This window comes from Tachypleus tridentatus, chromosome 8, assembly GCF_004210375.1.
Source record: "Tachypleus tridentatus isolate NWPU-2018 chromosome 8, ASM421037v1, whole genome shotgun sequence".
Classification (NCBI taxonomy): Eukaryota; Metazoa; Arthropoda; class Merostomata; order Xiphosura; family Limulidae; genus Tachypleus; species Tachypleus tridentatus.
Window position 1 is genome coordinate 3,957,647 of NC_134832.1, and position 15,717 is coordinate 3,973,363.

General features: G+C 31.0%; 1 protein-coding gene across 12 annotated transcripts in view; it reads left to right on the forward strand.

Moving 5' to 3' along the window:
- Positions 1 to 15,717, forward strand: part of FIG4 (polyphosphoinositide phosphatase FIG4) — a 124,496-nt gene that overhangs the window by 12,628 nt on the left and 96,151 nt on the right. For 9 of the 12 annotated variants that reach the window (XR_013032272.1, XR_013032273.1, XR_013032277.1 and 6 more), the window contains 5 exons: positions 6,103 to 6,201; positions 6,438 to 6,561; positions 6,982 to 7,138; positions 8,321 to 8,371; positions 14,584 to 14,764. Coding sequence is in view for 6 of the 12 variants with exons in the window: in XM_076517340.1 (XP_076373455.1) it covers positions 6,103 to 6,201; positions 6,438 to 6,561; positions 6,982 to 7,138; positions 8,321 to 8,371; positions 14,584 to 14,764 (612 nt within the window). In the remaining 6 variants the exon portion in view is untranslated. Of the gene's footprint in view, positions 1 to 6,032; positions 6,202 to 6,437; positions 6,562 to 6,981; positions 7,139 to 8,320; positions 8,372 to 14,583; positions 14,765 to 15,717 lie in introns of all 12 variants that reach the window. The other 3 variants (XR_013032274.1, XR_013032275.1, XM_076517342.1) reach the window with 1 other exon arrangement.

The window sequence follows — 15,717 nt, forward strand, 5'->3', positions numbered from 1 at the left end:
ATTGCAATTTTTCTCCCTTTTGGTATACAAGAAGCTGTTCTCTGTTGCCATGCTACCATAAGCAAGATTGTGTTTTCCATTTTCAGAAAAAAATATTCTAATGTTTGTATTTCATTCAAAGGACTATTATCATTTAATCTTGTAATGAAAATTGAATGTTAAAATTGTATTATTCAAAATGTGTAGAAACTGATAGAGGTTATCAATCTGATGTAATTGATAGGATCTGTAAAACATAATAAATTGTAATTTTTTAGATTTATCACATTACAGATAGTAAGTAAGAGAAATATGGAATTAATATGATAGCTGTACATTTCATCATTGTCAACAAAATTAGGTAGCATGTTCATGACAAATACAGGTTGTCAAATAACCTTCACTCCTCAGTTAAATGTAATTAATCTTATGAATGATATGAAAGATACAATTGATGTAAAGGATAAATGTGAAATATGCAAAATTCATGTTGTTGTAATTTAGGTTATCTCTTTCAGTGTAGGCTCAGGCAACTTGACTGATCATATAACCTATTTGTACTCCTTTCAAGTCTTTGTAGGTTTAGTACTTCTACTTTTCAATATAATGTATACATTTGGCAGCTTTTCAGTTAATATTACAAGTCTTTCTTATACAAAGAATCATGTTTATTCGTGAAGTATTTCTAATAAATTATAATACAAATTTGTCCATTAATACATTATTTTCAAAGTAATTTTCATGTTACAATACTTTTTCTCATCTTAGAATTCTCAAATGTCCTTTGTGTAATCCTTAAAACCTCATAAATAGATTTTAAACATTTTTTTTCTCATTACAACTTTATATTTATGTTTTCCCTACTCTACCATTGCAATAGGATCAGTCAATTTGATCGACCTTGTAACTACCAAAAAAACACAAAATAAATATAAATTACCCATTTTTGTTTTTAGGATGACTTCAACTCGTCACATGACAATAATATGTTTATCCTAAGTAGCTTTATGCTTGTAACGGTATACATCTGTTTATAATTATGTTATATTGTTTTCTGCCTTTTGATTATACTTTGAACAGTGGATTGTCAGCTAAGAATTTATATTATACTAATTGGTATAACTTAAAGAAAAAGTAGTTTAATAAAGTTTTGAATATAAGACATTAAAACTTTCTGTCATGTAGTAAAGGATACTTGGGTTGAAAGAGTTGTATTGGACACACAAGTATAAATCTTTGTTTTAGAATTAATGCACAAGAAATGCTGTTGATAAATTAAAAACTAGTCATCTAACCTTGGTGAAATGTGAAAAACACTTTACATATTTATTCATAGGAACAATGTACAAATAGTTAAAGAAGTAAACTTATTGTTACAAAAAGGAATTAAATATAAGATAATCATTAGAAATTGGTAAAAAACAAAATTAGAGATTTAGGTCCTAATACCACAGAAGTAAATATTTGTAAATCTGTGTCATAAATGGCACCACTGTACAAAATATATGTGTATGTTTACATTGATATATAAATGTAATTTTCAGTCTTTCTTGTCTCCTGATGATGGAGAATGTTACACAAGCATTTTTAGACACAGGTGCAGGACACCAGTCAGAGGGGATTTAGTATTCACAGAGAGATGAACTGTATGAAACATATGTTATCTTTTGTTTGTGCCCTTATTCTTCTTGTAGTTTTTTAACCTTTTAGTGGCATATGCTGACTTTTTAGCTTTTTATTGCTTTTAATATTATAGTTAAATTATTGTGAATTTTAAAACATTGGAATTGTCAACTTATTATCTTATTAAAACTTTGCACAAGAATTGTTAGTCAAAAGGATTGAACATTTCATTGAGTCTGGACAGGAAATGTGTGTTATATAATGGTTGTTTGTCTTATATCAAATTTTAAAGTTGCAGATACAGTGAACACACAATCAACTAGTTGTGTATCATGCAATGAATAAATATTTTCATTTCTGATATGGTCTGTCCCTCTGCTCACAAGATTAGCTTTTCTCATTTCATGCTGCCCTCTTTTGCATTTGCAAACACTTTTTTGAATGCATGCCACAAGCCTTCAACCCTCTCTCTGCTGGAATCCAAAGTTCCAACATGTTTCTCATGTTAATCACTATGTGTCATTTCTCCACCAACAGGAAAGCAATACTGTCACATCAAACATGCAACTCCTTCTGTGCAATACCACCAAACTACCACTTCTCTTCTGTGCAATACCACCAAACTACCACTTCTCTTCCGTGCAATACCACCAAACTACCACTTCTCTTCTGTGCAATTCTCTTCCGTTGCCATACCACCACTATCTCTTGCCAGTGCTACCAATACTACCACCAAACTTCTCTTCTGTGCAGTGCCCATAGGCTACCACTACCACCAAACTCTCTCTTCTGTGCCATGCCACCAACCACTACACTGTAATACCACCAAACTACCTCTTCTCTTCTCTGTTACCAGTGTGCCGCCATATTACTGCCAAACTATACTTTCTCTTCTGTAATGCCAACCACCAACTACTAAAAGCTACCTTCGTTCTGCCAAATACCACCAAACCACTATTTTCTAATACCTTAAATTCTAATGCCAATTAACCACCAACTACCAAACTACCAATTAAAGCTTCTCTTTGCCATCTACTGCTCTGCTTGTGCTATACCATAATACCATAGATACCATGTTTCTGGTCTGTGCAATACCACCAAAGCTATACCACCAAACTACCATTTCTCTTCTTTGTGCCACCAGACTACCACCATATTTCTTAATAGTACTACTCTGTGTGTGCCATAGTACCATAGACTAAACTATTCTTCTCTTCTGTGTTGCCAGTAATAGACTATTCACCACTACAAAAGCTCTCTTCTGTGTTCTGGTACCACCAAACTACCAGCTATCTTCTTCTGTGCAATACCACCAAACTACCACTTTTCTTCTGTGCAATACCACCAAACTACCACTTTCTCTTCCGTGCAATACCACCAAACTACCACTTCTCTTCCGTGCAATACCACCAAACTACCACTTCTCTTCTGTGCAATACCACCAAACTACCACTTCTCTTCTGTGCAATACCACCAAACTACCACTTTTCTTCTGTGCAATACCACCAAACTACCACTTCTTCTGTGCAATACCACCAAACTACCACTTCTCATTTGGCAGTGCTTTTTGAACCTACTACTGTGTATGCTGACTATAAGTTTGATCTACCCCCTGGAATTTTCTGTGCTCTCCCACAACTTTCTAAGGATTATGTATAACCCTTATTGTCTTTCCTCAGGTATATGTCATTTTGTTTTTCTATATATTTTTTGTTTCTCCATTCCTTTCTGTTTAGATTTATACTGTGCTTTTGCTGTCCCATATGGAGATGGCATTGATATACCTGTCTCCCATGGACTTCAGGTTAGTCCTCCCTTATGAATATTTGAGTGGGCTCCCACATTTTAGACAACCAGTTGTAAGTGATTTTTACCTATTAGGGGGAATGGGTACCAAAAATTTTTTGTTAATGATACTTCTGATCCATTTTCCGTGTTACTCTTCCTATTTGATGTTTTTCACCAGTATCCTCTGAGGTTTTTAGAGACCTTTCTTCTCTTTCCTTCCACTGTTGACTGCATGTTGTCTTTAGCTATGGCTCTATATACATGGTTCACTTCTCTTTAGCCCTTTCTTGGGCTACAATGTACTCACTTACCTGTCACCCAGTTCCACATGTATGGGTCATTATTATGGTCATTTTTTATGAAATTTCAAGTTTTACACAGTCACTGTTTCCTTGTTAATGTGGATGGCTTCTGTTCAACAAGGAACTACCTTTCCTTGTGAGAGATCCAAAGTTCTCCAGTGTGGCTCTGAGTTTCATTTCCTATCCTTATTTTTTCTGGCTCTAATAATCACAGTTTTCCATAGTACTGCAATTCATGATTAGTCACATCTCTTCCTTTATGTTTACCCTCCCATCCACTTCCTTCTTTGAGTTGTCTCCTTCAACTATGCATGGCCATTTTGGTTGCTCCTGCCTGGCTTGCTAAACCTTGGTTCCCTCAGTTCCTCCAACTACAGGTGGTTCTTCCTCTTCCCTTCCATCGTGACCTGTATCATCAATCTAGCTTTTGTCAAATCCTTGTTTAAATTTTCTGGTTTCTGTTGCAGAGTAGTTTGACATTTAGCCTGTTCCATTCACCCTTCTTTGACCATCTCTTCATGCAAGTCAGGAATTTTTTTTTTGCTCCTGGGCATTGACTTGGGGTTCCTGGCTTCCAACCCAACAGTTGCCTGTATCTCTGAGTGTTTCAAGTGGTTCTTTGATATCTTTGATTTCAGTTATTGAGTGGTGTTATCTCGTACATCCTGTTTTTCTCACTTTTGAATGATCCTTGCTTCCCTTGTCCTTTTCATGTTGATCCATTCCTTCTGATTCTGTTGGCCTGTTGCTCCTGGTCTGGAATATTATCATGGTCATTTCTGCTCTCATCTTACCTCTGCATACATCTCTATCTCTATGTTCCCTGTTTCACTACTCTTTGATGGTGTATTTCTTCCTTCTCCTGGCTTAAGGCCATTGTAGGTCAGGTAATTCCACTTTCATTCTTACTAGGTCCTTGTACTACTTCTTCCTCCTTATTCTTTATGAGGTTTATGGTTTCTTTCCTACAGCCTCTGCTGTTCCTGATGTTTAGGTCTTCTTTCTCAAGTCTGCCTATTCTCAGTTTTTCATTTCTTCCCTCCTCCTGATCTGGATGGACTCCTTTGTCCTGTCTGTGCTCTACATTGTTATACTGCCTGCTTTGCTTGCTTCCTTGGTCCTTACTCCCACCTGCTTTTCACTCTGCAACCTTCCTTTTCCCATAATCTTTCCCCAGTTAGCCTAATAACTGGGGTTCAATGTTTGATCCAGGTGGCTTCTTCCTTCTTGTCTCTTCCTAAGGTGATCTTCACATCACGTACATCACTGTTTTGTCTTCCTTGCCTCTTACCCTCATCAGCCACTTGAAGGAGATTTTATTATAGGGCATGTGCAAAGTAATCCACATTGTCTGGAGAAGAGCCAGACTTTGATGCAAAGTAAGTTTTTACTAATGCTTTCTTTTCTTTCAGGAGCCCCTGCTTCAGCTTCACATTAGACCACACTCTGTTATATGTGGTGCCTGACCAAGTATTCTATCTGTACTCTGAATAGATTCCACTTAAATGGCTATAACCATTCACAGACATCCTTCCATGAAATCCAAACTGTAGGTTATGTTGATTCCCATTTTTCCATAGCTATGTATGCTCACCCTTAAGATGGGGTGTTTCACAAGATTACTTGAGTGTAAATTCTTTGTGAGAGTTGCATCATAATATGCCCATCCTAGACTGTACCAGTGGTGTTCTGCTGATGAAGAGAGAGCTTCACGATCCTCCAGATGGGTGATTTTCCCAGAGTTTAGATGTCCAAATGCAGTTTACCCTCCATTTGGGTAGTCTTCTCCCACCCTTGCATGGATGTCAGTTCTTTCTGCGTGAAGTTTTGGAAATCAAGTGAATCAATCACATAAGTCCTCACACAGGTTTTGGGTTGTAAATCTTTTCCTTTTAATTGCTCTTCTACATAGTAGGATGCAGAAGGTCTTCATGGCATGCTTTCATGTCTGTCATGGGTTTTCCCTTATTATGAGGTTGTTGACAACCAGGGTAATTTTGGGCTGTTCTCCTTAATTAAGGGGTGTTCTTCTGATGCTTCCATAATATATGCCTGTGCTTCCCTCACACTGGTCTCTCCTCTAATTCAATGTGGGATTCAAGTTAACCTTGTGAGTGGAGGGAGAGTACTATATCAAAAATTATTTCCTAAATACATGTTCATTTAAGAAAAATGTATCCTTGGTTTAATAAATAGATATATATATATATATTCCTTTTTATTAAGATTCACCATATCCATTACAACTTTCTCTAATATCTTAAATATGTATAAAGATGAGAAGGTAATACAGGAAGAACTTTGTGTCAAATAAATTACTATATGTGTTTTGTCATGTAGTGAATTATTGTGAAAGATACAGACTGCTTGATATATAAAGAAGGAGGGCTAAACTGAGTTTTTTCTTCAGAGATATTTCTTGGTTGGTTCTAACAACACTCAGACAAAGTTTCGTGTTTTGAAGATAAATCGTATGGAGCCTACGGAGTTAAGTGTGACAGATGACAAGGTTGGTGTAATTTTTGTCTTACATTATTATGTAGTAGTGTATTAGCAGCTTAAATATGATTTAAAAGATTAAAGTCAGAAAATAATTATTACAAAAAACAAGATTTTTATAATTTTTGGATTTTATTTAAAGAAAATATCTAGTAAATACAAAATTTTATTGGTTAGTACAGTTTTATACTAATTTGTTTATATAAGTGTTATAGGTTCTGAATATTTACATTATCTTTCAAACAGCTAGAGTATGGACTGAAAGAAATAAGAGATCTACTTAAAATGCTAAATCTTGGAAACAGACAAAAGCAGGGACAGAAGACAAACACAGGGTTTAATCGTACTGTTTCAGCATTTGGAATTGTTGGTAGGTTTTAAGAGTTTGTATCTGATCAATTAAACATGATGTATGCTTCATATGAAATTTGTGTGAAGATTTTGTTTTGTGGAACATACTTTAATGAATACTGTTATCCTGGAGTATTGAGGAATTGAAATGAAAGCATTGCTCAGAGACTTATATGCCACTTAACCCCATAAGTTTTATCATTTGCTGACCACATTGAGTTTTCTGAATTATTTGTACTCTACAGATGCATCTGTATGTTTCTTTAATAAAACTTAGTGAAATATTTTATGCAAATAACATCATTTTCATATTTCTTTTCAACTTAGAAGTTAGCAACACAAATCATTTTTGTTATATTACAGTATGAAAAATAATGTGTATATTTTTTTGTAAACTAAATTACCAAAATGTAAACATGTTTTGGTGTGACTTTCACAGGTTTTGTAAAGTTTCTTGAAGGCTACTATATTATACTAATCACCAAAAGGCGTCGTGTAGCAGAGATTGGTCACCACACAATTTATAAAATTGAAGACACTTGTATGGTATACATCCCTAATGATGGAGATCGAAACACAAATCCAGATGAATCCAGGTTAGTCTGTAAATAATTATTAGCAGGTGATTCTGATTCACCAAATAATTTGAAGTAACGAAATCCTTTAGGTCAAATTATGTTCTGCTGGCTAAGACTAAAAAAATGATTTGAATGGAAGTGTTTTGTAGTTAAGGTAAAAAAACTTAAGAATTAGATAATGCATTTGCTGGCTGTAACTGAATAAAAATCAGCTTCAGGCTACCAAACTTGCTGCAGGTGGTAGTGAATAATGTTTCACTTCTTTTGGTTCAAATAATTTTTTTATTTGGTGTGAAACATCATAGTTTTTATTTCGTATTTAGGTTTGTTTTTAATGTAAGTAGGTATGTACATCTCTCTACTTTTTCAGATTTGAGTTTTAGTTATTTTTCTCAGTTAATTTTTGCAGAAATTCATACTTCATTATGTTACATATTTCCATCTTCAAGCATCACTCTTTTCAAGTTGTTAGGTTTGTATCTTCTTAGCTGTTTGTGTTATGTGTATTTTTAGTTGATTTTTTAAGAATACCAATTTCAGTGATTAGCTTTTTGGATTTATTTAGGGTTAATAACTGTTCTATTCTATGTAATGCATCTTGATGATTATCTTTGAAGATTAACTATTTTTGATGATGTTTATATTTTTCTAATGATTATTGTTTTAATTTATTACTTTTATATTATCATTAAAATACTTATTATTGTCAGTATATTAGTAAATATGGCTATGAAAAAAAACAGTCTGTATTTTTCTAAAACATGAGCAAGTCTAGGAAGGATACAAGTGCAGAAGATGATGGTATCTCTTTTTGTTTGTATGTGAAATTTAGATTTTGTACAAAGTATACAGAAAATGGTCCAAAGAAAATAACCTCAGAAACTAATTTATGTGCTTCACATTTATGGATATAAATTGTTAGTACACCTGTGTATCAAAAATGAAGTTATCTAGCACTCTGTTATGAAAACACAGTTTACAATATTTATCAAAGTGTTTAGGTTTTTCACATGTTCTATTTGTCCCATGCTGTCTTGAAACATTTAATTTTAAATATTAATATAAAAAATTTGCAAATTTTTTACTAACCTACTTTCACCAGTATTTTTTTATTGCAGACATGTTTTACATGTTTTTCACAGGTAGGTTTAACATTCTAGAACTGCAGAATAATTAAATATAGTTTTTAATTTATTTCAGATACCTGAAGATGTTCCAAAACATAGATCTTTCTAGTAATTTTTATTTTAGGTAAGAATTTTATTTATTTATTTTTCCTTTTTGTCTTTGGATTTAACTATTTGAGTGGTATTGCAGTTTCACCTTTTTGTTTTGTGCAGAAAGATATCAATTTTTTTACTGATATAAAAGATATACCTGTAACTTAAACATTTTTAAACACTATATTTTTTATCTAGTCCCTTAAAGATTTCCAAGAATTAAAAGAGTATATAATAATAGCATTCCAACCACATTATATTTGTCATATTCATTACTAATAGCATGTTTTGCTTAATCCAGGGTTTACTAGGCTGGATGGGATATAAGAAACACAGCAATGGTTTGAACTCTCTTTGTATAAGTCATTTAATACAACAACAGTTGTTAGGGTGTGTATACCTTTTACAAGTTGGCAAAGAATTATTACAGTTACACTTGTTATAAACCATTAGTATTAGGCCTATAACTAATTGAAAGGTTTAAGAATTTTTTTAATTTTAAAAATATAATTACTCATCATTATTTGATGGTATCAATAAATGTGTAAGGTATGCTCCTGTTTATCTCAAAACAAAATATGCATAGAATGCTGGTTTAATTTCTGATTTTCATTGTAAATGAGCCCTAATGAATTATTTTCACTGTACTGCAAAATACAGAAATCTGCAAAGTTTTGCTGTTTATATGACTCTCAAGTTTTTATCTCTAAGTGACTAAAATCTTACACATTATGCCCACATTCTTTTTATAGAGTTAAGCAAATTGTAATTAAGCCTAAATGGATTTGTGTGCTTTCAGTGTGCTGCAAAACATTGCCACTTATAAAGTTATCTTGTGATGTCTTGCATGTATCAATGTTGTCCAGCTTTTAAAGGAACAGTATAAAATGTCTTGCACCATATAATGCACTTGTGATCAGTCATGGTAAATAATTCATGCTGGGGGGTAGAATAATTGGAAATGCGGTTCATGGCTGACTTATATAAAAGATTTTCATCTTACACTTCTTAATAGTTCATGAATGTGAATATATTCTGTATTTTATACTGTTGCCATCAATTCTTGGTGCCATTTTGTGAGCTGTTGTTCCACTTAGTATGTAGGTGTGAACTTCATGCCCACCAATTATAGTGTTTGGGAGCATAGAATGCAGTTGCTAAAGCATTTTTTATGAACATGAATCAATTTTACTAAATAGTCAAATATAAATTTTGAATATTGAATTGTAATCCCCAGGAGCTCAAAATTTGGCCATTTTTTGTGTGCAAGAAGCTCTACATTATTGGGAACAAACCATCCTTTTTGGAAATTAGTTTGGCATGATACTTTCAAATTTGTTGTGAAACTATTTTCCTAAAACATATGAAATTTTCTTCCATTCAAATTTAGAATGGTACTTGTTAAAAAAAAAAAGAAAGTCATTACTTGCACTCTTTATTGAAAAAAATTGGTGGCAAACATTATTATGAACTTTAATTATTCAAATGCATGTTTTCAACTTATTAATAACAATATCAACAATATTAAAGGAACTGAGTTTTATGTTGTATTTAAAATCAGTATTATGGATATCTTGTGTTTTAACTACTAACCTCTTTTGTAAAGCACATAAATATCAACATGCAAGTTTTTACAACTTAGGAAAGAAGTTGAAGCTACATAGAATTATATCTCAATCTGTATTGGTGAAAAAGCCTGAGAATTTTGCAAGTTTGTTATAGTTTTGACATTAAAAAAACGTTTTAATTCTGCATTTTTGTTTTAATATACACATTCTCCCTCTTGTTACAAGCATCATTTTCTACACATGACACAACATTTTAGTGAGATGTAGTCAAAATTTAATTGAAGTACTTTCTTATCATGGTACACAAATAAATCTGGCTAAAAATCATAGCTAATAACTCAAATGTTAATAATATACAAGTTTTAAGTTCTTAATCTTATAAGGCAGTATTTAAAAAATATTCTGAATTTTCCCTAGCATGAGAATTCTGACATTTGCTCTCTAGGTATTTCTTCTTCTTTAATATGTTTACCTCCCTTCCAGAAAGTATTAAATTTAATGCAAATTACTCACAATATTGTCATCACTCAGGCAAACCATAATTTTTAAGGCTTTTCATCTTATTTGGTTACAGAGCCACAGAATAGAAAATAAGATCACTTGCTACACCCACCTTTCACATCCTCTCTTTCAGAAACTGCCAATAGTTCTTTCTAACATTTAAGACTATTATTTATAACCAATATAAAGCCAAAGTCTTAGTTTATTAAATTATGTATTATGTTACATTATTTGCTGTACAGAGAATTGTCTATTTCATTTCCAGTTCATACTTTATTCCCATGAGAAACACATTGATGAGCTTAGCTGAATTTTGAACAGCTCATGTTGTGTAGTTAGAAAGCTAGAGAAATTGTGTAAGTTATGAGACATTTTGCATTTTTTGCATGTTATTATTCTATGTTCTTTAGTGCATTGTTTAAACAAATAAAAAATATTTTGTGCAGTAATACAATTAGTATAAAAAAGTAGGTTAAATTTCCTTGACAGTTAACAGCATATAAAAAGGAAGTCTCAAGTAAGTACTACATTTATTGTTTTTCATGTGTATTCTTTATTATCATAAAGTAACTAAAATGTAAAAAAATTACAAGCTTCTTGGGTTAGATTAGGGAAAATAAATAATAATAATAAATATTTTTCATGGTATACTCACGAGCAACTCGTTAGTAGCCTTTGCTTAATATAATTCGATAGGGTAATGTGATCTCCGTGGTTGCCAAATGTAATTAAGTTTCTATTAATTAGTTAGTCTTATAGTGGTTTATGATACAAATCACTTCTAGTGGTACCACTTTAGTTTTAAAATAGATGTAACATTTAATTAATTATTTTTTAGTCTTGGTTTGTAATCTTCATTTTATTTATAGGCTGTTTTAATTACTGTTATACTGATGTGTACCATATAGTGAACCACCTTTTACAATAAATCTAAATAACTAAATTACTAAGATGTGATTTTAATAAAGCAGGTAACCTAAAGAAGGTTATGTTTTTTACACAATGCTGAAAAATACTTAATTCATCATAATAGTGAATTTTATAATTTTTCTTAGATTTCTTTAAGGTAAATCTAGTATTTAAGTGCAAACAAATTAATATTAGATTATAATATTTTATAAAGATATGTAGAAGAGGAAACATTATAACAAAATTTCTTTAAATTAGGTATTTCAGGCTTTAAAGAAAACAATACACATAGATCCAAATTCAGCTACTGAAACATGAAATAAGGAAAGAAATTTAAAAAATGATGTATTTAGGATTTTGAAATGAAACGAGAAAAATAGATAGATGAGATATGTTTAGTAAAATAGTAATACATAATAATGAAAAACTAAATAATAATAGAACCCTTTCGCAACAGGCTTGGTATAAAATACACAAGTTTTTCCACACACCTGAATGTGTTAAGTATTTTTACTACAACTTTTGATACAGCATGAGTATATTCACAAAATGTAGTAGACTTTGAGTGAAGAGTACAAATATTTTGTGTACAAAAATCATATTTTTTAATGAAATATTTTCACTAAAGATTTGTTTGTGGAAACAGAGTATGTTTTGTTACTTGTCTGAATGCAAAGTGATTTCATGTTATGATTTAAAAACTAATTTTAATCTGAAAAATCTCAAATATTATTTGTGTAAACTCTAAAACCTCCTAAATATATTTCAAGCATTTTTTTTCCAGCAAAATTTTATATTTTTTGTTATTTTATACACTCTAACTATGTGGGGTCTGTAGGAAATGTATAAAATGTAGGAAATAAATATAAATTATGCTTTTTTTGTGCTAGAATTAATACCTATTATAACATGAAAATACAAATGCTTAGTCTAAGTAGCTTAAGTCTTATAATACTATATATGAACATGTATATTTATTATTTTTTATTATATTGACCTTCCAGTCATACCTACCTAACATTACATAGCTTGCATTAACTCAGTGCACATACACTCAGACCACGTATCCAGTAATATAAAACTGACCTTTAGTCTTCCCTGTCTTTGCTGTGTGTTTGCAGACTAGTATTTTGTAATATAGTCAAATTTCAGTTATACATTATATATAAGTATATAGATTATTACTAATTAGAAATAAATTTTTAAACTTATTTTTCTTAAAGTATAGAACAATAAGTTAAGAAGTAAAGCAACCAAGTTCAAAGGCTGTAGGAAGAAGAGGTAATTGTTTGCTTTAATTCTTGATTTGTTAAGCTTTTTAAAATCTGCATGTGAAAGATATCAAAAACAATTTTTTTTGGGCTTTGTATAATAATTGATTAACCAAAAAATTGTAGATAACTACCCTCACACCATAGAATTCCACTATAATTTACTAGGCCTAGTAACTATGATTTATTTAGATGTAAAGAAATATTAAACTTTGAGTAGAGAATGCTTATCTAATTCAAATTTTTGATTGAAAGAACATTGCAGCATTTTCAAACATTAAAATGGTAGGAAAAACCACTCTAAAAACATTCTAAGGTGTTTATTGGTTACTCATATGTCATATATTGAAGTTAGTGTATATAAGGGACCATTTCAAAGAATGAAAAGAGATGAATGGAGCTACTGTATATGCTTTGGTACATAATCCATATCTCAGCAAAATAAAATGATGAGAGGTTCTAATTTTATATTCTACTTTAATAATATTACTAATTTGAGTTCCTAATTTGTATGAAACTATAGACTTAGTATTTTGACATTATAACTATCTAATTTTAAACAACGCTGCGTTCAACATATCGTGCAACTTACTAAAATCTATATTTAAATGTGTTCTTTTAACATTTACTTTTGAATTAAGAAATTAAGTTAAATTTATAAAATAGTAGTTCAATAAAATGTTGAATGCAAGTCAATAAATGCAGTGACATGACCATTGAACCCTGACCCATTGCGAAAGAGTTAACTTGAAAAGTACTAATACTGATTTTTTTATACGTTGCCCTGATCAGGTCGTCTTAAATTTTATTACACAGATTTCAAGTAATGTAAAAAAAATTAAACATTAGGATTACTATCTAAAGCTTGAGAAAGGCAGATTATTTGGTAAATTTTGAATAATTTCTGTTTCATTTTAAAACAGTTTAAAAAACTTGATTATATTAATATAACAATGAAGGAATTGATTTGTACTATTGAATAAAATAACTTGTATATCAAGAAATTCATTATATTTTGAAAGATAAACTAAATAAATAATGGTTAATAAATATTAGTAAGACTGATCACACATAGGCATCTTTTATGGGTTACCTAAAATAAAGAATATACAAAAAAAGATGAACTATGTTTAATAAAGGAGTATATAACCGTGTACTGGCAGATATATTTGTGAAATATACTAAGTCATTATATATTAATGAACTTCCTACTGTGATAGCTTCAATACTGAATCATTATTCTCAAGTAAATCATAGGATGAAATATTTGTTTTAGTTGTTAAACTGACTTATAATCAGGAAACACAAAATATATTTGCTAAAGAAGTACACATAAAGTTACAGAGTTTAGCTGTTAAACAGTTACTTTGTGTTTAATCAAGAGATGTAGTAGGTTTAGCACAGTTTAACACTTTATGTAAAAAAAAGCATCATGAACATTATAAAACAATAAAAAACTATCAGAAATTCCTGCTCCAAAAATTTGTTATACATTTAGTGGTCAGAAGTTTCTGTAGGAATTTGAAAAGTTTACTGAACAACCCAGCATGTTTGGTAAAGCATTCATTCACACGACCATTTTAAAGCCTATAGACTACTCACAAGGATAGTCATTGTTTACCTTGTATGCATTTTTGGAAGATGGCATTTAAATTAGTTAGTTGTTAATGGGTCACTGTTCTTCTGAGATATTTCTCCATGAGATTATTCCTCAAAAACACAACAATGATCTATCATAATGTTTGTTTATAATAACTTTAAAGTATAGGCTTTGTCCTTTATCTGTAAATTAAAAGCTCACAATATGCTTACAGAATATAACTAAATAAAATAAGACATAAACATTTGTCTGTTTTGACAACAAAATGTCAGTTGATTGTTTGTAAATTTTAACAGCTGTCTTGCATTATTTCAGTATCTTGTATCAGTTACTAATGAGAAAGTTCTGTTTATGATGCCTTGAAATAAAACATTTCTTTCACTCACTTCTTCAGCTACAGCTATGACTTGAGCCACACACTTCAGTATAACTTAGCACCATTAAAGGTATCATCTCATGCTCATTCCTGTGACACATTAGACCAAACTGAAACAGCTCTAACATGGAATCTGCAAATGAAGACCACCCAGAGTGCAACAGTAGAGGTTGCTGAAAATTTCTTAGCAAGTTTGCAGGTGGGATATGTAGATATTCCTAGTAACAGTGGTGTAAAACTGAAAACCTGCAGACTACAAACAAATTAGTGTAAATTTATAAGTTATAAGAACAAAGTGTTGGGATCTTAGGATTCTGGACGAGTCACAGCAGTAACACGTCTAAGTGGATGAATTCCAGTGTAAATTATTCAAAGGCTGTGAAAATGACCCTGAATGACATGTCTGTCAGAAAAAAAAAAGAGTATTTTTGTGTAAATGTATAAACTGCAATGATATGTGGTATAGAGAATTCAGCTGTGTAGATATGCAAATTAGAAGTTAAACCTGTGTAAGCTGTGTAAGTATATTATAAATAATTTTAAGCTGTGTATACATGTACTATGTAAACATGTTTTAAAAGTTGCAAACTGTGGGACTGACCTCATAACCATTTTTTGCTTGTTATAGTTTTCATACTATAACTTTTAATACCGTGTGTGTATATTTATAAAATTTCAAGTGTTCGTAAACCTAACAAGGGTTTCACACACAAAATTTCAGATTTAAAAAAAATAAGTTTTAAGTTTCTTTAAGTAATGATTTGCTTGTACATTTTTCTTTTTAAATGTTGGCAATCCAACATGCAAACTAATTTTGATTTTAAAATTAAAAATGCTTTTATACATGTTGGGAACTTGTCAGATTTCACTTGCAAAATCTCTCTAACATCCAGGTAATTATCAAACTTTTTATTTGTTTAAAAAAAAAAAAATTTTTTTTTATCTGGTATTTTCACTGTTGTATTTCTGCATGGGATTGGTTAATTTATCTGACCTCATAACCACCATAAAAAATTAGGAAATAGATATAAATTACGCTTTTTCCTTCTAGAATGACTTACAAATTATAATATGAAACTACAAATGCATAGCCTAAATGTCTTAAGTTTCATAACATTATACATCTGTTTATATTGATTATTTTTATTTTAT